Source organism: Calidris pugnax, unplaced genomic scaffold (assembly GCF_001431845.1).
Source record: "Calidris pugnax isolate Ruff unplaced genomic scaffold, ASM143184v1 scaffold81, whole genome shotgun sequence".
In the NCBI taxonomy this organism is placed as follows: domain Eukaryota; kingdom Metazoa; phylum Chordata; class Aves; order Charadriiformes; family Scolopacidae; genus Calidris; species Calidris pugnax.
In genome coordinates, this window is record NW_015090880.1 from 12,356,258 (window position 1) to 12,382,408 (window position 26,151).

The following is a 26,151-nucleotide window of genomic DNA, read 5'->3' on the forward strand; positions in this document are numbered from 1 at the left end:
TCCATTTATGGTTGGACAACACAATTTTAATAGGGCTTGAGGAAAATCAGTGTTTCCTAAACAAGACCAGCCTTTTGCAGCCCATGTGCTTCAGGTTAGAATTAAAGCCCATTCCCATTCCCACAGTTGCCATCCGCTCATTAACAATTGCGCTGCAACGAGTCTAGAATCTGCATGTGTGTGTAAGGATGGTGTTGGGCTGGGTGAGGGTTTGGCACGAGGATTTGGCAAATGACTCCTTAGGTCCTCGCTCCAGGGTGGCTATCTTGTGCTACCAGGAACACATCGGGAGGCTTGTGGGGCTGAAAGCAGCCAGTTCTCACTGAAATCGAAAAAGTAGGGTCCTCCACATCATAAGATGCCCAAGAGGCAGGAGCTGAGGACGTGGATCAAACCTTTGAAAAATGCCACTATGTTTCATCTTTAGTAATTAATCTGCCTTTGTATGTGTTGGAGCAGGGAAAGGGGGAGGTCAAGTCCCTCAGCCTTCTGGCAGACAGTCTTGTTCAAAGACCAGCCAGCTCTTAAAATCTTAAATTTGAGCTGTGTTGGGTGCCTACTGGCCTTGGGTCTTCCTTTGCTTCCGGTGCTGCTGCAAAGCTGAGGCCCCTGTATGGGATCAACATGTGGCTGAAGGTCCCAAACAGCAAAACCCGTCCAGCTTCAGGCTGCCAGGTGGGAAAAGCATTCCCTGGAAAGAAATAAGCTGTTGCCTTTCCCCCTCTCCAAGCCTCCTCTTCCTCTTTTGTTACAGGGGATAAATTACCCCATGCTGGCTGAGCAGGAGAGTATGTCACAGCAGCTTCATGGCGGGGGAGATTTCAGCATTTGGAGGCACACACTCCCCCCATCTAGGGCCTGGCTTGCTTTATCTCTGGTGGCAGCTGGAGTGCTGTCAGCTCTGCTGGGCTGAGCACACACCTGGGGGAACGGCAGCAGCTGAGGGGGCTTACGGGGAAAGCAATGCAAGCGCTCTGATTGCTGGTCCCAGGCTGAGGGGGTTGCATTAGAAGATTCCTAAATGTGTATTCTAATAATTTGAGATTAGCGTTTTATTTTGTAAACGTTTATTAGCTCTGATTTGGCACTGGCTTCTGGCAAATGACTTCTCTTGCCTCAACACCAGCTTCTCTTCTCCCCGCCTTACTGCATGTCCCCACTGCCTTGGAGAAGGCCTCTCAGGCCTTGATCATAGAGTCGTGGGATGGTGTGGGCTGGAAGGGACATTAAAGATCATCTAATTCCAACCCCCCTGCCATGGGCAGGGACGCCACCCACTTGACCATGCTTTTGCTGGTGTGAATCAGACAGGGCTGGTCCTAAGGCCAAGCTGCTGAGGACACCCCAGCTCTCTGCAGGGTCCCAGACATGTGAAACTCTCTCTTTTAATAGCACAGCTTTGTCCTTGCTGCCTCCAGTCCCCGAAAAGCCCCACGCTGGAGCCGATGGCTGGTGTTGACTGCAAGGGACCCCAGTGACTCTCCTCCAGTATCAATTCCCAGTGCCCAACGTGCAGCTGCTCCTCTGCCTTGCGATTGCAACAGAGCCCTTGCAGTGGTGTGTCCCTTCATCGGGGAATTTCTGGGCAGAGCTCGGCTCATTCTGGCTGTCACTGTTGACAGAGGAACACGGATGGGAACATGTAATGGATGCCATCTGTGTCCTACTTGCAGGACCCAGCTGGGCTGGGGTGACCCATGCTGCACCTTGCCCATGCTAGGCTTGCGGGTTCCCCCCTTGCAGGAGGTGTTGGGGCTACAAGCTGAGGTGGTGGGACTAAAAGGGCACAGAGACACGCTGTTCTCTGGGGTACCCCTTGGTGAGCAGCCAAGCATCAGCCGTGTGCCCGTGCACTTAGTGCAGGGAACGCACTTAAGACTGAAAATTGCTTCCAGCCTCAAGAGAAATGATATAACTAAAGGAAATGGTTTCAATAAAAGGGGATTTTTTTTTTCCTTTTTTTTTTAAGGGCAGTGAAAGGCTAGTTATTTGGCTGTTCAGCCTGTTTACTCTTTCTCTTTCCTCCTTTTCTTCCTTTCCCTGTGCAAATGAGAAAGGGCCTTTGCTAACAAAGGTTACATGTGACCCCGGAGCACGGCTTGGATCAGTGTTCATGTACCTCCATCTGAACCTGCTCCTCCCCGAAAGCACCCCCAGCCCCTCCAGTGAGTGGGCAGCACTGTGGGAGCACTGTTTCCCCCCTGCCCCCAGGACTGCTGCCTTGGTGGCACTGAGTGCAGCCCCCAGCCCAGCAGGGCGAGAAGCCACTGAATTGTCATGACATCACCCTCCTTCCCTCCCCTTAAAAGCAGAGATTTGGTGCTTAAACGCCTGCAGCATCCTTGGCTTTTCGAGAGCTTTCAGTACATCACAGCAGGCCCTACCTGGTTTTATGCTCCCTGTGTGGGATTTTGTTGGGGAGGAGATGTGGGGAGGGTGTTACTGGAGGGATTTTGTTGGGGAGGAGATGTGGGGAGGTTGTTGCTTCCCTCCCTTCTCCTTCACAAAATTCACATGGCTTCAGAGCAAACCTGTGTGGGTAGCAGAGCCCAGACAGGCTGTGGACATTTCATAGTGATTTCTGTCTTTAATCTAACTCAGCAGGAAAGTCCCTGCCAGCGGTGGGCCTGGCTTCTCTGCCGCTGTGTCTGTGTCATTACTGTGCCCAGCCTTTCGCTGGGTTGTAGCCACCCCGACACAGTCACCAGCACCTCCATTTGAGCTGACAGTGACTTTTATTTATATTTATTCCTCACAGCTCCCAAATAAGCAAATTCCTTAAAAAGGAGGAGGTGAGAGGAGAGAGTTCCTTTCTTGCTGCTCTACAGTCCTTGGCTGCTGACCTGACCGTTAGGGCTCAGCACTTGACCTGGACTGAGAAATCCCATCAAATGCTACGTGATCCCAGTTGAAGGCTTCCCTTGGTTTAATCTCTGGGTGGGGAACAAGGCAAACATGGAGTGTCAGCAGAAGAGTGAGACTGGCTAGTTTTGAATAAAGCAGAAATTTTAAAAAAGTTAAAAAGTTGCTTTGGGCTGGATGCTCCAAGCCCTGTGCAGCCATCAGCCAGCTGATCCAGGCTCTAGTAGGAGGCAGTGAAAAAATGTAAAATTTATTTTTTTTTAATATCTCCCTTGTTATTCCTTCATACTGTATTAGCAGTGAGGCTTAGACTCAGTCCTGTGATCAGCCACTAAATCTCCAGTTCATGTCAGTGCTGTGGAATGGGGGGCGAGGAAGGGCATGGGAGTTTGGGAGGGTGGGAGTGGGGATGTCTGCCCCACACCACTGCAAGGCCGGTGTGTTGGGGTGTGGGGTGGCAGCTGGGACCTCGGGGAGATCCATCAGGGGTTGGTCAGTCAGGGGCTCCCTCCTTCCTGAATGCAGAAGAGTTTCTCTTCGCAAGCAAAAAAGGGGCTGTCACCAACCGTAGGGAGAGACATGGAAGCAGGGATTTGTTTTCAGGAATAGTCAAAAGCATTTATTTCCCTCCCCTCCCCTCCCAGCTTCCACTCACTGCCTCCATCCTAATACAGTATTTTTCCAGAAACTCTACTTTGTGCGAGATGCAACACCCTTACCAGGGACAAGTGAAGAGCCAGCCAGCAAATACAAGCAAGTCTGAAAAGCCTCCTTCAAGCGCGACACTGCTTCCAAGGCATACTTGAAAACACATTTATTTTTTTTTCCCCCTTCAATGGAAGTCTATTTCATCCTCCAGCTGGTAAAAAACCCAATCTGTGGTGCACAGCAAGCTCTGGAAGAAAACTTCCCTATCACTGAAGCTCTGTTTTGTTCCACTGGAAGGAGAAACTCAACAGCTTCACGTGGGCCACCAGGGATGGGGCCAGTGGCTCTGGAGCATGAGACGCCCACAGCAGAGGCAACGTGCCCACCACGCGCCAAAGGCTGGAGCAACCAGAGCCGTTGGTAGCACTCGAAGGAAGGGGCTGGCTTGCCATTAGCTGCTAAGCCACCTTGGACTGTGGCAACACTCAGCACTGCAGGAAGAGGTATGTGTGTGTTTATATAATAAATAAGATGTACACACACGTGTATGTAGACATACATAAACCAAATGGCTATTAAGTATTACAATTAAATATAATCACTCAACATATAATATGTAAGTATAATTGTAAGTGCTGTTTATTCTTGTAGCACATACTTTATACACATATACATATTACATATAATGCGTGTATTTATCACCTATAAATATTTCAATTATTTGCAAGAATTCTATTATAAATTATAATATAGCCATTATTTACATTGTGTATGTGTGCATACGTGGACATATCAAAGTGAGGCTGGTCTTACTTGTTTTTTGGATCTCTGGTGCTCTGACAGCTCCCAGCCTCGCACCGAACCCCAGGGCCAGCCTGGCAGGGTGGGCACTTGCCCCCCGAGCCCCTTTCTGAGCGTGCCTGTGGTGCCCTCACCCCACGTTGGCTGCATGACACAGGCTCTCTGTGACTCAGGAGTCTGAATGTTACTTCATATGGCAACAGCCATGTTTTGTTTCTTTCTTTCTTTATTTTTAATAGGCACTTTGATGGGGGGGGTTGGAGGAGGGAGAGTTTAAATAGAGTTTGCAAGGTTATTCCTTGCCTGAGGCTGAGCTGTGCGCAATCGTCACGTCTAACTGGGATTTTTCCGTTTGTCTTTGGGCTCCTGTTGCTGAGCCGGGGTGACCTTGGCAGCACTGGCTGCAGCAGCTCTCCCTTGGCTACCCCAGTTCTGCTTCCCCAACCCATTGCTGCCAAAGTGCCACCGAGGACTCCAGCAGAAACCAGTGCTGCCCGGCCAGTAGGTCCCATGCACCCCACACACCCCAGCAGACGAGCTGCCTGGTTACGAGGTAGGTGTCTAATTGCAGCCACACTCTAATTGCAGCTCTGCCTCTGCTCCTTGTGGCAGGATCGGTGCACTTAGTGCAGCAGGGACACCCCAGTGCTGCTTTGGCAGCCACCTTGTCCCCCAACCCAGCTGCTCCCCGGGTATGGGGCCATGGGGGTAATGGCCACACTTACCCCTGGGCAGGGAAGGTTCATTTCCCTGCAGAAATACCAACCTGGGTTTTTTTTTTGGTAGTGTAAGGCTTGTATTTAAGGGCACCAAAAGAAGTCCATGCACAGGTACACATGTTCCCTTTGCTCTTTCTCCAGGTGACAGCATCAGAGCTCCTTCCTGGTGGGATGGTTGGTCCTGTCTTCATCTCATAGGTCACATGGGTACTTGAGAGGAGTCTTCACCTCTGCTGGTCATCAAACCTTGGTCAAAACGCAGCGCAGCACACGGTATGTAGCCCCACAGGGCAGCTGCACCAAAGCCCCATTGCCAGTAAGAAACAGGGTTGTGTTGTGGTCCTGTTCTGGATCCTGGTGGTGCCTTCATGCCCTTCATCACAGGTCCACCATCTTCCTCCTGGAATCACTCCCTGCTCAGAGCAGGGTGCTGAGGCAGGGCAGAGGGAATGACACCCTGCTCCGTCCTCCTGGGGGGAAGCCCCCAGGGCATCTCCTTGTTGCACATCAGGTGCCACCACATTGCTGGTCTCAAGTAGAGGAGAAACCCAAATCCAATACACTTTAGAGGTGGCCTAGATAACCGCGATATTTTTCTCATCTGGCAAGAAAAAGGGATGTAGTGAAACAGTTAAACCCCCCTCCCTCAACCAACGAGGAGCCGCTCAGAGCCATGGTGGGTCTCTTCCAACCTCAATGATTCTATGATTCTATGGTTTCCAGCACCCGAAGTAGTTGAGATGCTTGCAGTTGGGATCACCCGTCACACGGTGTCCTCCTAACTCCGTTTCCCTGCGCTCCCGCAGCGTTTGTCGGTGCCAACCGGGTAGGGATCGGGCCGGGGCTGCCCGGCGGCCCCCAGCACCGGTACCCGCACCGGTACCCGCACCGCCACCGGCACCGGCTGCTCCTCGGCTTTGGCACAGGCAAAGCCTTTCCAGACCTGGAAAGCTCCAGCCTGGGCTGCAAGCGGTTGCTTCAGAAATACAAAGTGGCCATTTTCTGTTTGCATGGGCAGGTTTTGCTTTGGAAAGCGGTGTTTAGGCAGGGGGAAAGCCAAGGGTATGACCTAAATGGGTTGGATTGTGGCTGTTGGTTGGTTGTGGGGTTTTTTTTAGTAAAAAAGCCCAAAGATGGGTATTTCCAAAGGTTCTACGTGACCCAGATGCCCTGTTACAGACTAAATCTCAGCAGGATATTGCCCTTAGCAGGCCATGGCTGAGGCAGGAGGGCTGCATTTGCTGTTGTTTGGGGACCGGGTGAGCTCTGATGGGGATGCTGGGCGACAGGCTGCCGATCAAATAGCCATGACAACCGGGACCATCTCCAAATAGCCACCACTGCAGGAAAGGTTAGAAACCAGCTGGCCAAAAGACAAAGCCCAGAGTGTGCCGGTCCCTCCTTTCACTCCACAGAGAGCCCAAAGGGGCTCCCAGGCAGCCAGATACCGCCTGAACACCCACAGCACAATGGGGAGAGAGTCTGTGTGTCTGTCCGTGCCACTCACTGTGCCATCAGCTTTTAAGAGCTACCTGCAGGGAACAATATTTAGGAAAAGAAAATAAGAAAAAAATGAGGGGAAAAAAAAAAAAAAAGGAAAAAAAAAAAAGAAAAAAATGAGGGGAAAAAAAAAAAAAAAGGAAAAAAAAAAAAGAAAAAAATGAGGGGAAAAAAAAAAAAAAAGGAAAAAAAAAAAAGAAAAAAATGAGGGGAAAAAAAAAAAAAAAGGAAAAAAAAAAAAGAAACCCATCCAAAAATCCATCCCTTTGTGAATCTGACCCCAAATTATGATTCATGACCAAAAGTGATGAAAAGAGCTTGTGGCGACTTGAACAATGATTTTTCCGAGCAGAGGCAGTGGTAAATGGGGAACGTGAGACTCCTGAGAAAACAGGAGGAATGCACGCCAAGCCTGAACGCTGCAGATTAAATTTGTTGCATCATATAATCTGATTTTGTGCTTTGAGTTTCAACTAGATGGGGAGATTCTAAGATAGCACGAGAAAGGCCATTTCCGCGAGATCTCCAGCCCAGATGGGGGAAATCAGTCAAGCTGCCAGGATCACCAGCAATTTTATTTACTTTTCTCTTTCATTGCTTTGCTAAACCCAGCCTCCAAACAGAGCAACCGAGGTGGGGGGTGTCAGTATTTAGGCGCCGATCGGACACAGGGAAGAAAAAGGTTAAGATATAACAGCCGAAAGTTGTTAGATGAAAACATTATTTTTTAAAAGAGCCTGAGAGCACAGGGGTTTTATAAAACCTCCCATTGTATTGCACTAATAAGTCAAGTGTTCGCAGCCGAGCCAGCAGACACACTCTGCAGCATCTATTACTGGCATATTTATTTACAAAGGCAGCCACCGAGCCAAAGCCGAACAGAAAAGAGGAAAGACTGAAATATGGTTTTAAAGGAATACAGCTCCTTGGACTGGTTTTAATTTAAAATCCTAGGGCTGGGTTTGTCATTTTCTTTTGTGTTTCGCCCCCTCCTTCCCACTTCTTCTTCAAGGAATGAATTGTCCAAAGCCAGCCAGGCAAAGGGGAATTTTCCTCTAGGTGTCTCTGTCCCCATTTTTATTCTCAGTTTTTTCTCATACACATACACACACCCCCCGACAAGCACACACAGACACACACACACTCTTCTTCTCTCGCCTTCCTAGTCCAGCATCACCTTTTTATTACCACAGTGGTCTCCCATGTCCCAGCACAGCACTCCCCAAGGCATTTTGTAATTCAAACCTGCCCCAGCACCTTTCTTGGTCCCCCATTGCAATGCAGTCACCCCATGCAGGAGACACCGGCTGTGCCCGGGAGCAGCACGTGGTGGCAGGGGACCAGGAGCCAGTGCTGCCAGCTGGGTCCTGCTAGTCCAGTGTGGCCATGGGCAGGACACCATGGAGGACATGATTCATCTGAGCAGACATCTGCACCCATGCTGTACATACGGCTTTGCAAAACAGTTATCACCTGCTCTTAAAAAACAGGCGGTGTGGGGCCTGGATTTACTAGATTTGCCCAGAAATCCAGAGACAGGCACAGGCAGAGGCACTGACTGCTCTGCTGTTCTAGCTCAGGAGAAAGCACTGTGTCTCTGTCAGCTCATACCTGCTGCAAACCTGCTCCTCTCTCTCTCTCTTTGGAGTATTCTGCATCCCAACCAAGAGCACGTGGAAGGAGAGGAACAAAAAAGCCCTCCAGGCTTTGTCAGGGAGAAATGCGTGGTCACAGCAATGGGGGAGGGCGCAGGAAGCTGGAGGAGGAGGGAGGAGAACAAGGCAAAAAGAAACGATGGGAGCAATTTTAAATGAAAGGAAAAGCTTACATTAAATTATTGCTTTATTTCTGGTTCTATGCAAGTCTCTGACATGCTCCACCCCTCCCCCCCAAGATGCCATGTCCACCCCCAAACAGCCCAGTAAGGAGGAGAAAGACCTGAAGGGATCCTGCCCGAAAAAGGAGCCTTCCCAAGACTTGGATCTACAGAGGAGTCTCTTAGTTAAAAGAAAGTCCCCAGCCATGGCAAGCCCTCCTACCCAGCAGTGTCCAGTCCCACCACCATCCCTTGTAGATGTTGAAGGGTAGGAAGGAAAGGGAAGGAAAAGCTCCAGCCCCAGTGTTTTGAGAGGTGTCCTCCCTCCAGACCATGCATGAACAAGGCATCAGGATGTGGAGCAGACCATAATGGAGAGGGGGAGAAGTCAACTAAGAGATGAGCACAGGGTGGGAGGAGAGGAATTTTGGCAAGATGAGAGTTACCCAGCTCTCCTTTGCCTCTCCCCCCAGCCCCTGCCTCATCGGATGCGGAGGTATGAGGGGATGGAGTAATTGAAGAGCAAGTAGTCCATTTTGTATAAATTAAAGAGTCTCCTTTGGTAGAAGGGGCTAATGTCCTGGAAGAACTGGGCTGTCATGTCATCTGTTGTCCTGGTGGTCTTGGATGAAGATGGGAACTTGACACTTGTGTCGGCCCCAACGAGCTGGAGGATGTAGTTGGCATCTTCAGCCAAGGTCTCATACTTCCCCACCACATCGTAGTGGACGATGCAGGGGTGGCAGAGCGAGTGCACCCGCTCCCAGTGCTCGTTGAAGGGCTCCTCCCGCTGTGTCCTTGGATCCAGCAGGTAGTAGACGAACTCCTCAAAGCGTACATCGTCCCCGCGCTCCAGGGCCTTGTCGCTGGGCTCCTGCCGGTGCCGCCGGATGATCTTCGTCCCGTAGCGCTTGTGGAAGGCTGTGTTGTAGCTGCGGGTGAACTTGTTGCGGTACGCCGAGACCAGGCGCTCAAAGGGCTCCCGCACGAAGATGAACTTGAGGTAGCTGCGCAGGCGGTGGTTGATCTCGGGGATGCTGTACTCGGAGAGGGTGCGCAGGTTGGATGAGACGTGGGCCTCGTTGGCGGGGATTTCCAGTGGGTCCCGGTACTTGCCTTGCCCCGTCAGGACCATCATCACCCGCTTCCAGTTAGTGCAGGCCACTTTGGGCACGTAGCAGTAGAGCAGCCCGTGCGTGTCATCCACCACCAAGTGCCGCAAGTCATCGGGCCGCAGCAGGCGCCGCTTGCGGGTGTAACGGTTGCAGACGTTGCTCAACAGCTCCCGTCTCTGCTGGTGAACCGCCTGCAGCGATGACTGCTCAAACTGGGGAGAGAGAAAAAAGAGATGGTCACTAGCTTGGGCAAGCTGATGGTGGCTTACACACCCCAGCACGATGTGGTGATGCCCACAGCCAGGAGGTGTGTGACACCACCTATTGCCCCCAGAAGGCTCGGGCCATGTATGCCCCCATGTTCTGGTGTAAAGGAGAGCTTTAGCCCAGTGTATGGGTGGGTGCTGTAACAAACGTTTGGTTTGTATGATCATCTCTGATCATATTCTTCATTCATGGGGACGAGAAGTTCATACATGGTCTTTTTTCTTTATCCCTTTTGATCTTTGCATTAAGGCCTGGCAGCTGCTACATTGGTTTCCCTGGATCCCAGAGCCCCCCAACTCCCACCCCAGCTGAAACTCCCCTCCAGATTTGGGGACATGACCTTTCCCGTCATGATTTTCATCAGAAATCCCAAAATGTCATTAAAGCATCGGGGGAAGGAAATTATTTCCAGGAACTCAGAAGGGGAAGGTCCCCTCCTCCTCCTGCCCACTCCCTCCCTGTTTTGCTCACCAGAGTTGGGAAGTTTCAAGAACAGCCCTGAGGCCACCACTGGGAGCAACAGCCTCATCCGGGCCGTGACCACTAACGGCTTCACCACGGGTTTGCCAACCCAGGGCAGCTCTGACCCCGCGGAGCTGTTGCTGTAATGCAATGCAATCGCCCCTACGTCGCAATATGACGGTGGCTTCCACTTTGGGGTTGTGAAAACAGTCCTGCTGGTATCACAGGGCGCCATGGCAAATCTCTCTGCAGCCTGGAGACAACCTCAAGGTTATGGGCAAGGGCAGGCCAACTCCTTGAATCCCCACATCCTTGCTGCTGACTGCTGTCATCACTTCTGCATGCCAAAGGACACCCTTTGCCAAGCCTCAGGTGCACCCTTGCCTCTCTCTGGGGACCAAAAGGGGTTTTGGAAGGCACTAGGGCCTGGGGGAGGCAGTCTTGTGGAGTAGGGCTTTGTAAAGCTCCTGCCAGGAGCTGGGATCCTGAGACAAACTGCCCATCCCTTGGATGATCCAGCAGACCCATCACCTTCAGAGGGGCACTAACATCTGGGCAAAAAGCTCCTCCTGCAAGGGATGAACCACACACAGACCTTTTCGGATCTCATTTCCACTAAGGAACTAACCTTATCCAGGTCACCTTAGTGACCACTTCTTCCAGGAACCTGCATGGCCAGAAACCTGAGATGGAGGCATGAGAAAGAATCCCATCCCTGCTCCTCTCCAAGAGGGAGATGATAAGGGAAAATGCTCAGATGGAGGAAATGCAGGTCAACAGACTTGACTGCACCAACTGCCACCAAGAAATGACTTTGACGTTGCCTAGTTGGATATAAAGAAAATATAGCACCTAGGGAGGTGACAGTCATAGCTAAAGAGGTATTCTTATGGTACACCTCCCGGCGACACAGTCAAACTTTTCAGCAGAAGTGTCTTTTGTTTGGAGGCTCCCTGTCACCTTTTAAAATTGGAAGCCCTTTTGCAAGTGCTTAAAAAAATAAATTTAAAAAAAAAAAGAGGCATTTTAATAATGTGGGTTTTTTCAGGTGTTTTTTCCCTGTACTTGCATAATTCAAAACTATTGGACCAGAGAGACAGACAGACACACTGTCTGCAGGCATGGCAACAAATAAATGTGACTACTTTTCAACAGCCGCCCACTGGAATAAGTGCATGTCTTGCAGTTATTTCAGAGCAAAATTGCTCCCTTCATTTCCTTTTCTTTAAAAGCCAGAGAAATTAAGTATCACTTTTAAAGAAGCAACACCATGACGTTCCAGCAGTGTTAGGGTTTGCTGGCATTGTGGCTGAGAAAGTTCACATCTGCCATTTTTCCCAGAGCAAATGCAATTCAGCTGCTTATAGACATTAGAGCATCCACCTAGACAGGAGTATGGTCTTTTCTTTTGGACACGGCCAGAGGTTCAGGCCAGGGACCATGGAAGTGGTTGGAGACCCACAACACCAGAGAGGTAGAAGAAGGGGTCAGCCCCCAGCGCCCCACTCCCTCTTCATCCCCCCACTGCCCTCTCCCTGTCCCCTTACCTGGTCACTCTCATACAGGGCCTGAAGTGGGCTGCGACCAGCTTTCCCCTGCCAGGTGGATCTCATAACCCCGTCTTCTGCAGCTGGAAAAGGAGCAAGAAAAATCAGAGGGGTTGGGAGGGCTGCTTCCCTCAACCTCTCTGGAGATGCCCAAGCTGGGATGAGGCAACCTCCCCCAAGAAGAGAAAAATCCATTTGGCTCTGGGGGAAGATCCCCCTTATATTTTAGCAAAACCTGCAGTTAGGGTTGAAAAGGTGCAGATCTAACCTTCAATCAAATAAAGGACCACAAATAAAGACAACGGCTTGTTTCAATTTCAGGAGCAACTGGGAAGAGTTTGATCCATGCACACTTGGGAAATGTGAGTGCGTACGGGCTGCGCTGGCAAGGGAACAACTCAGGAGGCAACAGGCTCAGCATCACTGCAGCTGCAGGAGGGGTGAGAGAGCGTCTGTGCTGAGCAGAGATAAAGGACAGATCCATCACTGGCAGCTCTGTGCTGAGCCCCCACCAGCTTGGAGTTTGCATTTCCAGGCTCAGAGACACAATCATTAGTAGACAAACTGGTCAGATGCTTCGTCTGGGAAGTCATTTTAAGTTCTTACTTGCTTTTTTTTTCTTTTTCTCTTCTCTCCTAAACCAGCAACATCTCCTTGAGCTTTTGAAGCTAAAGACAGCACCCGAGCAGTACTCACCCCTTCCCTGCCACACAGATCAGCTGGTTTGGTTTTGGGGGTCTGTTTGTAGCATCACCAAACCCGAGGCTGGATCTGGCCAGCCACAAATGTGGTGCTGGACACCAAGTTGGTGACAGATGCTCAAGTTCTCATGCTCATAAATTATGTAGGGCTGCAACCACCTTCCAGGCTATGAAGCATCTGCTTCAGCTGCCATCCCTCAGCCCCAGAGACCTTCTTTCCAGCACAGCGTGGGCAGAACCACGTGGTCTGGATATCCCAAACCTAATGCATGGAGCCAGCCATGACAGGGCACAGGCTCTTGCTTGCAGTAACACCTCCAAACAGCTGTCCCACCTCTCACCCACCCCATTCTTCTTGTATCCAACCGTCTCCATTGGCAAAGCATGCCACGACAATTCTCATGTGAGAAGAAGGTTTCTAACCATGGGGGTTGTGCAACCCTGGAGTTGGCTTCCACAGGAGAAGTCACACTGAGAATTTTAAAATGGAAGATGATGTTTTTCTGAAGGGGACAATAGGACATATTGTTCAGGAGATCGTGGCCAGGGGATTCTTCCAGTCCTCCAAGTTCCTGCTCCTACAGGGACCTTCTAAAATCTCAGAGAGACATTTGTGGTGGAGGTAAAAGCATCTCTCACAAACCATTTCTGGCAACATGAAAGTTTCTAACACAGAGGCTTTTTGCAGCACCATTTGGGGCTCTGGATCTTTTCGTTCACCGACCACCACCAAACAAACGGAAATGTATTACACAAGTCCCAGATGGCATCTTTTTAACCAAAATAACCAGAAGGAAAAAAATCCAAATCCTATCTTCTTTTCCATGTGCCTGTATTTTGTTTACATGAAAACTGCTCCAAAATACAAAGTCACCAGGGTCTAAGCTAAACATTATTCATTCCTGGAGCTGTAATTAGGGGGAAATGATTGCCTGACCCCACAAAATTACATCAGCAGTGCATGGACGCTTGCGTGTTCATGGGAAATGGCACTTCCTGCAGCACTGGATTAATCGAGAAGTGTCTCAACGAGAAGGTTCGGTTTCTTCCTCAATCCTCTGTATCAGTTACCCCACAGGAGGGTGAAACAGCATCTGTGCTAACGAGAGATAAGCAGAAGATCCAACGCACACAGCGCTGGGCTGAGATGCTCGTCCCAGGTCCCAGAGGGGCCCCGTTTCACATTTCCAGACTCGTCCCTCTGCAAATGGCAGGGAATTAGATCAACCTTGAAAACTCGACTCACGGCAGCTCGAATCTGCAAGCAGAAAGCATTAAACTCGAGTCCCTTTCCTGTCCAGGGATGATAAATTCCTGTTCGATTTAAGAGCATGACCTCGTTGTGGGCTGTCTGCAAGCGCCCTGCGCCGCAGCAGACGCTAAGTATAGCCTTAGTAAAAGCAGTGTGGAGGTATTTGTTTTCAAGACTAACACGTGCATCAACCAGAACCTTTCTTGTGAGGGACATAAGCAAACCCCAGGTGGTTCGGGCTGACATGTAGCTGCTAGAAATGCAAATTGCTAGTGCCGGCGTGGTGCAGGGAATGCATTCCCAAGGAAAGGCTTCAGCGCCCGGTGCAGGGTCAGGTCACAGCTGGGAGGAGCAGCCTGACTCAGCAGAAGGCTCTTTAGGATGAACAAAAACCAAATTTGCAGTAAAGCGGGAGGTGAGCAGAGGTCAGGCAGACAGATCTGTGCTCTGATCGCTCTGGGCTGTGCCTTTCAGTGCTGCTGAGGCAGAGGAACAAGCCCGGCCAGGGACTGCTGCACCTCGCATGACTTTTGCCAACAGCCCCAGCAGAAACGTTGCAAAATGGATTTCTTCCAGCCTTTTCCCAGCGTAAGATCTGGCAGAGAACAAGCCATCTTCTCTGGATAGCAGCAAACCCCCTAGGATCCCTGCTCTGCTCATGCTGTACGGAGTTCCAGAAAAAAAAGGGGGAAGAGAAAAGAAAGGACCAAAGCTGCCGGGCTGCTCCCGTGCAGCCGGAGGATCCCGGGAGCGCTGAGCTGGCATGGGGAAGATGCCAATGCTCCACGCTCACTGCGGCCTGACAGCTCTTGCTCTCCAAAGCGATGACACCATCTCCTGCCCAGGGCACTCACCAAACGGCTGGCCCAACAGCAGGGTTTTACGAGGCTCCAACTACAGTGTCCCAAGGAGAAAAGCAAACGGGCTCCTGGCTGGGCCATGAGGATGACTTTTGAAGCCAGTGTTAAACCCTGTGCAGCTCAGCACAGCACCACGTGGGCAGCGGTGCATACGGAGGGCAGCAGCCCATCCCTGTGCCCCCTGGGATCAAAGCACTCATCCCTGGCAGGGCTGGGGTTGGAGCAGCTGGAGATGCCTGCAGCCTGTGCTTGAAGGGAGACAGGTACTGGCCTAAAGCATCCGGGATTCCCTGGCAGAGCAACACCGACCATCACAGCAGTAGCCCCTCTAGGGCTTCTGGGTCCTGTCTGAGCCAGCGGGAGGCTGCAGACAGTGATTTAGCGGGAGCCAGCCCCCCTCAGACCAGGCTTTGCCACCTGACACAGCTCTGCCCCATGACCCCAAGCTGTGGCCATTCCCTGCTCGCCATCCATCAGCCCCAGCACCTGCAACGTCTTTGCTGATGTGCTCCCCTCCCAGTCCTTCTCCCATCACCAGACAGCGGGTCCTCATCGTGCAGCTCTATGATCACAGATCAGTTTTCATTCAAACACAACCCCCCCCATCCATGGCTGCTCCACCCCAACCACCTGATCATGCAATCCCACAGCGTGCTCCCATCCTGAGGTCTCTCACCATCCTGTCCCCTAATTGCTGTCCCCATCCTGTCCTCACCTTCACCCCTTACCCCAAGCAGGCAATGGCCCACCTTAAGAAGGCTGAGCTCAAGGGGCTCCACAGCAGAACTGCACAGCTGGAGAGGAAACCAAAGATGGAGGGGGAGCTGGGGAGAGGTTTGATTCTTGACCTGTGCCTGTTTCTTCCATCATATCTGGGATACAGCCTGGACTGTGAGGAGGAGGAGGGAGGAAGGGGGAAGATGGGCAATGACATTTACACATCCCTCTTCTTCCACTAGTTCATGCTGAGAGCAAGTCAATCACCCCCTGTACCACTGGCTTACCTATCCCTGGGATGCTCCTGAGACTCCAAGAAGCTTGGGAAGGTCAAGGAATACTGAAATATATTACCGTGTTGAGGAGGGAGTATCGTCAGAATAAGTTAATGGTTTGTACTGTGTTTTGGCACCACGGCCCCGAGTACAGCAGGATCTTCCATCATGGGGGAGCTGCCAAGATCTTCACATCCTGGCTTTCCTCCTGACTTTATAGCTTGTTACTGAGGTTCCCAGATTCCACCACGTGCAATGGTAATCCTGGGAAATTTGTCATCGCCACAATTGCATCCGAAAGCAGGGATGTCATTTAGCCAAGGTATATTGAGTTTCTAACAGGGAGAAAACATCAACCCTTGGCAACCGCTGGATCACCATTTGGATAATAAGTATCAAGAGAGTGTATGTCTGTGATCCAAATCTAAAATGTTTTTCACTGAGACGCGCAAAAGGCAATATCACATTTGTCCCTTGCATCTACAAAGGATGAGGCAAGGGGATAGGAGTGATGCAGAGCAAGGGACTGAACCTCCCATGCTGAGGCAGTGACATGGACCAGAAATCACTGACTGAGATGAGCCTGGAAGGGAGGTCAAGCATATTTTGGCATCTCCTGTGCTACAAGTGCTTTCAGTCTTTCCCTGGGAGCGTGAAATGGCAAGGCACTCCTTCCTTCCCCCTACAGCCCACATTTAGTGCTGTCCCATCAAAACTGAACCTATTCTCTTGCAGACATGAGACATCAACACCGCAGAAGGATCTGGGGTTTCCATGACCTGCCAGCTTTCTTTGGAAAAGGGAATAGATTTTAAAGCTGTGACTACTTAGGTGTACTAGTTGATTGTGAAGAGAGCCAGACATGTGTGAGGTGAAGGAAAGACTGGATCATGCCCATCCCAGACTTCTGGAAGCAGCAGTGAAAGAATTTGCTGTTTTGGCTGCAGAGACTCTAAATTACGGAGGGAGGTTCTCTGCAACCACAACAGCAAATCCAGTGCCTGAGTTCGAAGAGTTTGGCTAGGAGACAGGATTCAGGCAGTGACAAGCCTGCTAAGCTGACATCAGCATTACCAAGGCTTTAGAAAACAGTCTGAAGGAAAAAAAAACACAAAAGATTTGTGTGCAACTGGATAGGTGAATAAAATCAACATGGCATTTACTAAGCACAGCTTATACCCATGCAGCCTGATCTGTCTATAAAATTAGTCGTTTCTATAGATCAAGCATATGTGGTAGATCCTCACCCAGATAACGTAACACATGAGACGTGACATACCACAGGAAATAAATACTTCAAACAGAGAAGATGAAGTTTTAAAGGTGAACTGTGAGGGACACAAGCAACTGGAAAGCAGGCGGTGTTTAAATAGGAAATGCTGGGCAGAAAGCAGATTCTGAGTAAAGGATCTCTAAGATTGGCTGTGGGATTAGTACTTTGGGAATGAGTTGACATAAAAATCGAAAGACACTGATGACGAACAAAGCATTGAGAAAGGCTGCCATGGCAGAGAGAGACTGAAACAGCAACCAGGGAAACTAAAGCTTTGTGCTGGACCAGGGGAGTGGAAATTCAACAGAATTTAATTTTGCAATGTTGGAATTCAGCAGTTTCTGCTACTTTGCTGCTGGAAGTGGCAGGAGGTCCCAGCTGCATTAGTTCTGGGCTATCAGCTGCCACTGTGACAGTCATAAAAAAGGCAAATGAAGTGCTGAAATATATCAGGTGAGGTATTTGCCATAGCAGCAAAAAAAGCACGAATACTATTATCCATAGCATTGGCGACCTTCACCTGCAGCACTGACAGCTCTGCTCTCCTGGGACCAGGGCAGATCCAGAGCTGCTGAGAAAGGCTGCAAGGTGGCCAGGTGATCCCAGGCTTACTCAGGTGCCAAATAGGAAGAGGTTTGGAAACCCCAGATCTGTGGGAATCTGGCTGAGATGCAGCAGGAGGAATCTCAACTCCTTTGGGGGTGGAGGATGGAGCTTTCAGGCATTTTCCACGCTGGGCCCTGGGGGCCACAAAGGGTCAAAAGTTCCACTCATGATCCCCAATATGAAATGCTGGAGAGGGTTAAAACGTGCAGATGCAGTCATTTCCAGCCAAGGGAAGTGAAGAGAGAGCACACGTGTTTGCATGTGAGTATGCACCCCAGAGGTCCCCAGGGAGCTAATCCTGACCCCACCACTGTCTCACAGCCCCGGCTTTGCTTCCTGTTGTGTCTGTGCAAAACCTAAAAAAAGAGAAAAAATAATTGTGGTGCCTGGCCACCCAAAATTATCAGGCTGAGTGTTAATTACAGCCTGAGACTCCCAAGCGGGTGAGTGGGATAGGTCCTTGTCTGTACTCTAGGAAGACCCAGCTCTCAGGGCAGCCCCTCTTGGAAGCAGGATGTTCTCTCTCAGACCAAAAAAATAGCTCTGAACTTGGGAGAGGCGGGGTGTGAATCCGTCACATTTGTGATGGACCAGTTATGAATTCACATTTGTGATGGATTGTAGATCTGAACATAGGAAAAGGTCTTGGTGGCACGAACTGACTGCCTGGCACACATGGCACGTGTGTGGCCTAACTGAGTTGATAGGAGACAGCAGAGTTTACAGTGGGAAACAAATAAGAACGATATTAGCCCTTTTTATCAAGAGGGCAAACAACACCTGGAGGTCTTTAGTGTAAAGGGATCGGTACTTGCTTTAAGTCAGCCATTGGAAGAAATTAGGACCTGGGTCTCTTTGTGGGCACGGCAATGAGCTTTTCCAGACTTTGCTGGTTTTGACTCTTCTCCGGCACCTGTTGTGGATGATGAATGAGTCCTTTGGTCCCACCAGTGATGGCTCACTCGTCCCTGACTGCAGAAACGCAGCCCTGCTTCGTGAAGTCAGGCTCCTCGCTATTAAAATAACTGCACTCAAGAGACACGGAGGAGGATGCTGCCGTCTAATTTAAGAGAGGATATCGAGCCTGCGTTATTCAAAGCCAAATCGTAGATGCAGCCACTGGCTGCTGAATCTGTCCAATTTTCAATTATAACATCCAAGAGGGGAAAAAAAAAAAAAAAGAGAGAGAGAAAAAAAAAAAAAAAGAAAATAGAGCTTGAGCTTGACAGCAGCAGTGATAGATCCAGACAGTTCCTGCAGTCTGAGCTCAGTTTTCCCTCCCAGTCTGATAGCAAAGTCTGGGACACACTGCCTGGCTGGCGGCTGGACACTTTGACACCGTGAGGATGGACCAGGGCACAGAGGCCAAGAAATTGCACATGGAAGCAGCAGTCAAACCCCTGGGCAGAAGCCCATGGTCTGTGTGAAGAGCAACCCTGCCTGGAAGGATCAGAGCTATTGGGCTGAACAGAGCTGGTCTCAAGGAAGCAACGTTTAAGTCTAGGAAGTTCTGGCTTTTGTGCCATATTGGTGGAGAACACATCTGCTCCATTTCTACCTTAGCACAAGGGTTGGTTGTTGGGTTTGTTTAAAAAAAAGGTAGATACTTTTCAAAACAGGGGTGATGTGGGAACCCAAACACCGAAATCCCACAGCAAACCCCAGACCCACTGGTTTAACATTGCTGAAAGTAGTAACCACCGTTTGATAGAGAAGACAACCCAGTAAGTGACTGTTTGCTTTCTTGCATGCTGCATTCAGCGGTGAAAAACTGTGGCAATTCTGGTGTTCACATCCTTAGGCATTTCAGAGCTAAGGGAGCACCTCTGGGAATTAAAACCAAACCCCGTTCCTATTTTTATTCTTACAGGAAGGTTTTGATTTGGGAACGCAATTTTTTTTGGTTTCAGCAAAGAGGCAATCCAATCTACTTATATTCCCATGACTGTTCATTTTTACTGCATCTAAAAAGCTGGGCATATAGACAACAGAGGCTGAATTAAAATGCTAAAGAAGAAAGGAAGAGAAATCTAACAGAGCCACATGCTTGATGTGCTTAAATGCATCCTTCAGCTTCATGAATTCAGACATAACCACCTCCACTGGGGAGCTGTGAGTAAAACGAGAAGCAGGAGATGTAACCAGCTGAGCTTCATCCAGGTGCTCACACCCAGAACCTGCTCAGTGGCTCGTTGGATCACCCTGAAAAACTCAAGTCTGCTTGACCATCTTCTCTGCCAAGGCTGAGGGTCCTCCACATGCAATGGTGATGTGGGAAGGGGAGGATGGGGACACGGCTGCAGTGTGAGGCCACGTGAAGAGGAGACAACCACGACACCAGAGCGCAGCAAGACGTGTCCCCCAGCACGGCCCCGCAGATCCTCGCCATCTGCTCAGCCAGCAGCACCTGCTTGGTTGGCTGATCTTAAAGACAGTAAACAGAGGGCAGCCCTTGACCCTGTCACACTGCTGTGTCACACCACTACCTCCAGCGGGTTAGGTGGGACCCTGCCTCTCACCATCCTGCAGCACCACTGGGAAAAAATGCATTCCCGGGGCTCACGAGGGAAAAGAGAACATCCCAAGAACTTTGGATGCAGGGCACAGGACTTGAGGCCATAGTGTGGGAAATCTGGGGTGGACATCAAATGCCAGAGACCTGGCTGAAGCTCCACGGGAGAGACTCAGTGCAAACATGGGAGCTGTACCTCCCACTCGGGGAGAGCATCTGTCACAGCTAAGAACTTTGGTCCCTGAATCTGCAGGACATGATAGGTCTCGTTCTGGCCCCAAAAGTGAAACAGTAACACAATGATTGTGTACAAAGATCTCAAGCAAGTGCTTCTTCTACAGTGCAGCCCCAACCACTGCCTTTCTGGACATGCAGGGGGTTGTCCAGAAGAGAAGAGAGCACCAGGGGATGCCCAAGGCATCTCAGACTTGCCTAGGAGCCTCCAGACATGTGCTGAGGACCTGCAGGAGCTGCTGGGGCTAGGAGGATTTAGAGAAGCTCTCTCAGGTAGCAGACCAAGTTTTTTCCTACATCTCCAGAGCTGAAGTTTGTCCCCCAGACAGCTGATGAGTATCTCTGCACTTGGTTCACGCTCCAGCGGTAGGAGGTTGTGCCCCTTGGGCACACTCAGAGGTAGCGGGCAGTACCCATGCCCCACTCTGGCAGGTACACTGGGCAGCACAGCATGTACAAGACTAAGTATTTTGGGGAAATGGAGCATTAGAAGGTGAACAGCAATATTCAGACAGGCACAAGCAACAGCAAAAAATAACCAGCACTGCGGAGAATAACCAGAAGAGATGCTTTCTCATCTTTTCCCAGGCCTCTCCCATGCACGGCGCTGCTCCCCAAGCAGCTGCATCACAGAGAAGGGGAGGGCTCAGGTATCAACCTGCGATAGCCCCCACCTTGCACAGCTTCCACGGGGCAGCTAACAGATGCCTTTGGAGAGAACGCTGTATTTGACCTCTTGTTCATCCTGGGGCTGTGCCAGCGAGAGGTGAGCGGGAGGAGTGAGGAGGGGAGCTGGCATCAACTTGAAAAACTCCATAACTCTAATATTTACGATACAAACACACATTTCTTGTTCCAGCCCAACATCCTCTGCAGCTTGGGAAATGCCCCTTTGCCCTTCCCATCTTTGCTTCTCTTTGCACAGTGTTTTCCTCCCCAGTTATGGCTTGTTGAGCCTGTTCTACCTCATGACAACGTCCTCTTGCAGAGGCTCCGCACAGGCATAGGTGACCATTCCCTCCCATCAGCAGGTGAGCAGTGAGCCAGTCCCATGCAGGAGGTTTTGTGGACACAGGTGACAGGTCTCTACCTAACACAGTCCCCTTCAGTGTGGTCACAGGCAGACCCACCGCCGTCACCTCCAATACTCTCCCTGCTGATGAACAAGCCAGTAATATATAACCCAGGCTACGGCTGACAGCCTGCCCTCTGCTCTGTGGGCCAAGCCTCGGGAAAGGCTGGCTGGCTCCACATTTCTCTCTGCTGAGGTAGAGGCAGCATAGAATCTGTCTGTAGGGAAAGGGAATAATCCTCCGTTCTCCATCAGACTTGCCCCTGCCAGCTCCTCTCCCATTGCCTGCAGTAGAGCGACAACCTGGAGCATCCTGGGGAGCAGCAGGACCTTGCTTGCTCCAGAGCATTTTCAGACATAGAAGAGCCAAGGGGCAGGATGCTAGGGATGGCTGACTAGCTAGGGATGGCTGAGAGAACTACACAGGGTGCCCATGGGTCTGCACCAGGACTGAGCTACTGCCCTGATCCTGTACTCCACTCCCTGGAGGCAATGGGAGCAGAGGAACAGGACCTCCAAGGGGAGCCCAAGGTCTGTAGCCCTTGCAGGGAGCAAGGTGCCCCCAGGGTACAACTGGAGCAAGTCCTTCCCAGATAACCCAGCCAGGCTAGTGTAGCACGTCAGAAGGGCAGGATTAGAGTCACCTACGTGATCCCGCTTCCTTGAGCAGGTCAGCAGGAAGGCACATCCCTGTTCCCTGTAAAACCACCACATGATTTAAGCCCTTAAATCATGCCCTTAAAGCCTCCATGTCACTAGCTGAGCCACAACCCTCAGGCATTGGCATGAGACCTGGAAGCTCAACTGTCCCTCTGAAACCACTGGATAAGTGTCTTCTCACCAGCACTGCATCCTAAATCTCAGGCTCAGAAACTGCCACCAGGTGGCTTGGTTTTGGGCCAAACAACTCTATTTTCAAGCACAGCCACCACCTGGATGTTGTCATCCTCATTATCCCCCATGGCAAAGCCCAATCTCCAGCCAGGCACCATCTCTCACAAGGAGCATGGCAGCAGCTTGGCAGCTGTCACTGGTGTCACATCGCCCCAGGAGGACGGACAACCAAAATGTGTCTGTTCTTGCAGGGATGGGGAGTAAAACACACACATGAATCTGAAGCTCATCTGCTTGTCTATCAGAGGGCTTACCGAAGGGTATTTAATTTCTTTTACCATTACAAGACTGCTGCTATGAGTTTGTATAAGGCTCAACAGCACCCACATGACATGGTGGGCTGGAAAACACGTACCTGCTCACTTCGGGGCTGAGCAACAGCTCACTGGAAGTTTTGTCTCAGGTGGTGCAACACACCCTTGTTCAGAGGTCCTGCCGCATCAGGCAAGCACAGGAGTGTTCCAAGAGATGCCTTGGTACCAGCAGCCCAGCCTGCAGGGACTGCTCGTCATGGGAAGGGAGAATGCTCCAGTTGGTGGCTCATGTGGTCCTGACTTTAAGCTGTTTCATTCAGCAGAAATTAAACCAAGCGAGTGACTTGAACTTGGCTGGATCAGACAGAACCGAGTCCCAGCAGCACGGGGATGCTTGAAAGCTTAGCTCAGGCTTTTTTCCCACTGGTACACATTTTCTACCATCCCCCCCTTGCCCTTTTGAAACAGCCAAACCAAAGAATTAAGCCCCCGCCCCGCTCCCCTCACCTCCCAGCACTTAGAAATTGCAGAGGGCTAAACAGAGATGTGTTGTGAGGAGGTTACCCACAAAGCTAAGGGAAAAACCACAAATAAAAGCAGCTTGGAGGCAAACCTGAGCCGGGCAAGACAGGACGTGCACGTGAGGAGTTTTACACAGAGAACAGCCCTCACACAACAGGCACCACGACCTGCAGCAGTGAAAGACAAATCTCCTTTCCCATCAGCTCAGGTGGATGAACCCACACAGATTTCCATATGGGAGAAGGTGGTTTTGCAGCACCACAGGCACCAGGGTCACCTAGAAGTGATGTTTTAGCTGTCATGATAAAGTACCATTTCAGGGCAAGCTGAGGGAGAGGTGCAGAGGAGGGATGGCGGCTGCACAATGGTCCACCCTCTTCCTCTTCTCCAGTACCTGGCTAAAACATGTCCCATCCCCGTGGAGCCAGCGGAGGGGTCCTACCAGCCGCTATCACCCAGACCCTCCTCCCCTGCAAATCTTCCCTCTCTTCCTCAAATGACTCTTTTGGCTTTCTAGGAAGCTACTTCAGGCCAACTCCAAGCAGCCACAACTGGCTCTTGAAGGGTGATGGGGCATCCCATCCCCAGCACCCATTTTCAGCTCATGTCTCTGCTGATGAGGCACCCCCCCAGTCCCTCTTTCCCAGCCACGTTCCTCAGAAGAGGTGCCACAGGCAGTGACCTCTGAGGTGACACTTCCCATTCTAAGGAGGCCCAATTCTACAAAACTCCTAGACAAGAGGGAAAGGAGCATTTTCCAACATCTTTCCACCAAAGGCACACACTCCACAGCTGCTATCCCCTGGGACAAACCCTTCTGCAGCATTTCTAGCCTCAAACAAAACAGTTCCTACAGGCACAGAGACATGAAGGTATTGGGGATCCCCTGATCACACTGTTACAAAGTGTGCATGGTCTCTCCCCAATGCCCAAGATGACTTCCTCTGGGAAGGAGATGAAGACATGTCACCCTCTAAAAATAATACCCTTGTTTGCAGCAATCACCACCTGGCAGATTCTCTGAGTCCCAGGGATGTGTGGCACACCTGGATGGTAACAGCAGCCAGGCTCCCTGGCACTAATGACAGTCTCCCTCTAGCCAAGGAACACAGTCTAAGAGGGGACAATGAGTCACTATTTTACATGGGATAATTCGACAGACCGCACTGCCTTTAACAGGAAAAATCATTCACTCTTCTCAGTATGTGCTCTGCTGGCTGGAACGCCATGGTCCATGGGCAAGACAGGGACAAGGGGGTGTGATGCCTCCAGGAAATGTTAATTCAGGGTGTGGACGAAGGCTCTAAGCTGTTCTCCATGGAAAGTGAAGGATGGGAAGAGCTACGTAGAGGGGTGAGTACATGTCCTGCTCTTGTTCCAGCCAGACAGGGAACGGACAAGCCTGCCAGAAGCAGCAGTGGTTGTGGTGAACGTCTGGAGGTGGAAACGCGTGGCTTCAGGGAACTGAAGTGGGACCAAAAATCCAGGCACACTTGCCTCCACCTGTGCGTGAGATTCCTCATGTCTGTACACAGTCGTCTGCTGTCTGGGACCCCATGCCTGGGGCTCACAGAACTGGAGTGCCTCTGGCATGTGGCATTGGGGGACAGGGCAGCAGCAGAGCTGCATCACCTATCTGTCTGATATTAGGGCACTTACACCATCCACAAAGTGAGAACGACTCCCAGCACGGGGCCCTCATGCACAGAAATATGAGGGCAGACAGACATAAGGACATCCCAGGAGCCCTAAGTGTGCACTGGTGTGGTTTCCATCCAGCTGGCGAAAGGCAGAGGGATGCTCCCTGCTTCCTCGGTGAGGGGTTGCGATGCCCCTTGTTCCTGACTGGCACCTACCCATAAACATTTCCATGCCTGATGACTTATGCTGGATGCAATAAAACTGCAGACAGCAGATACAGGGCACCCATTTGGCATTTGGCCTCCAGCACAAAGTGGCACCAACGCTAAGTGCCACCAGATTCCAGGTTTCTCCATCTGGACCCAGCTCAACACAGACACATTGACTTTCATAGGAAAATGCCTCAGCCCAGCCTCCCACATGCTGTGGTAACCTTTGTAGGGCAGGCAATGCCACTGTGCCAAGGAACAACAGCAGACGCCTCCTGAAGGGCTGGCGAGACAGAGGCAGCCGCCTTGCAGCTGACCTGACCCCCTTCCCCACCGCTGTCTCCTGCTGGCTGTCCCCCTTTGTCACTGACTCCTCAGTATCCTCTTGTCCCAACCAAGATCCCTGGTAAGAATCACACCTGGACAGGTGACACACAGGGTTGGCACAGAAATGTGACAATAAGGCCTATATCACATCACCACCCCCTTCCTCCAATGAAAGGATCCAAAAAAATACATTTCCAATGGGCAGTTGTCACTCCCATTTGGCACAGACCATGCTGGAGACGATGCTGGGCGAGATCAACCCCTGCCACATCTCAGCCTGCGTGCCCCATTCAGCACCACATGGGGGGTGGGATGGGAGAGGGGCAGCGGTCCAACGTTCAGAGCCATTTGGATTTTTCTCCAAACCACTAAAAAAAAAAAAGAGGGGCGGTCTCTCTGCTGAAAGTGCTCCAAAGAAACCTGGCAAGCGCTGCTGACAATGTAATCTCCACTGTCCATTTCTATTAATCCTCTTATAGCTTTAACAGGCACTGGTGGTGACTTTTCACCAGCCAAGGCGTGCAAGCAACTCCCAGCCGTGCAAAGCCAGCGAGACCCTGCGTGCAGCCCCCCACCCCGCCAGCTCCCATCGCAGAGGCATGTCCCAGCAGGCTGCTGGAGAACCTGCGTGGCCAAAGAGGCAATGGACTCATGTCTGCACGTTTGGCTTCTGGTGCCTGGATGACAAACCCAGCCCAGGGACTCCCTGTCTGCAGCGCAAGCTCAGCACTCCGCGGTCAGCGCTGGAGCTGGGAGATGATTTAGCATCACTGCGTTTGCAGCCAGAACTCCGTCTCGCGTGTGCCGAACACAACGGCTCAGGCAGCAGCCACAAAGGCAACGAGGAGATTTGAGGGGGTGTCATCAGATGTAGGTACCTTTTTTTTTTAAGCTGCTACAAAAAAGAACATTAAACTCCTGATGTGAGATTGGGTCTGAGCATCCTGCAGATTTCTACTGCCTGTCACACACACTGGGCAGGAAAATAATTATCTTTCTAACTTTATTTTTTGCCTTTTTTTTTTTTTTTTTCCCTAACAGGAGGCTGCCCACCCTTTAAAAAAC

At 50.9% G+C, this 26,151-nt stretch overlaps 1 protein-coding gene and 1 long non-coding RNA gene across 3 annotated transcripts in view; one reads left to right on the forward strand and one right to left on the reverse strand.

The window, feature by feature from the left end:
• The first annotated feature begins 4,316 nt into the window (after window positions 1–4,316).
• On the forward strand, window positions 4,317–16,225 carry LOC106890804. The gene is made up of 3 exons (XR_001412581.1): window positions 4,317–4,864; window positions 5,172–5,303; window positions 12,059–16,225. It is a non-coding gene; the product is annotated as an uncharacterized LOC106890804 (long non-coding RNA).
• CHST13 (carbohydrate (chondroitin 4) sulfotransferase 13) overlaps window positions 7,361–26,151 on the reverse strand; it is a 35,425-nt gene continuing 16,634 nt past the window's right edge. For both annotated transcript variants that reach the window (XM_014946838.1, XM_014946837.1), the window contains exons 2-3: window positions 11,738–11,820; window positions 7,361–9,673 (exon numbers count right to left, since the gene is read on the reverse strand). In XM_014946838.1, the coding sequence (XP_014802324.1) occupies window positions 8,828–9,673; window positions 11,738–11,803 (912 nt within the window). In that variant the 5' untranslated portion in view covers window positions 11,804–11,820 and the 3' untranslated portion in view covers window positions 7,361–8,827. The remainder of the gene's footprint in view (window positions 9,674–11,737; window positions 11,821–26,151) is intronic.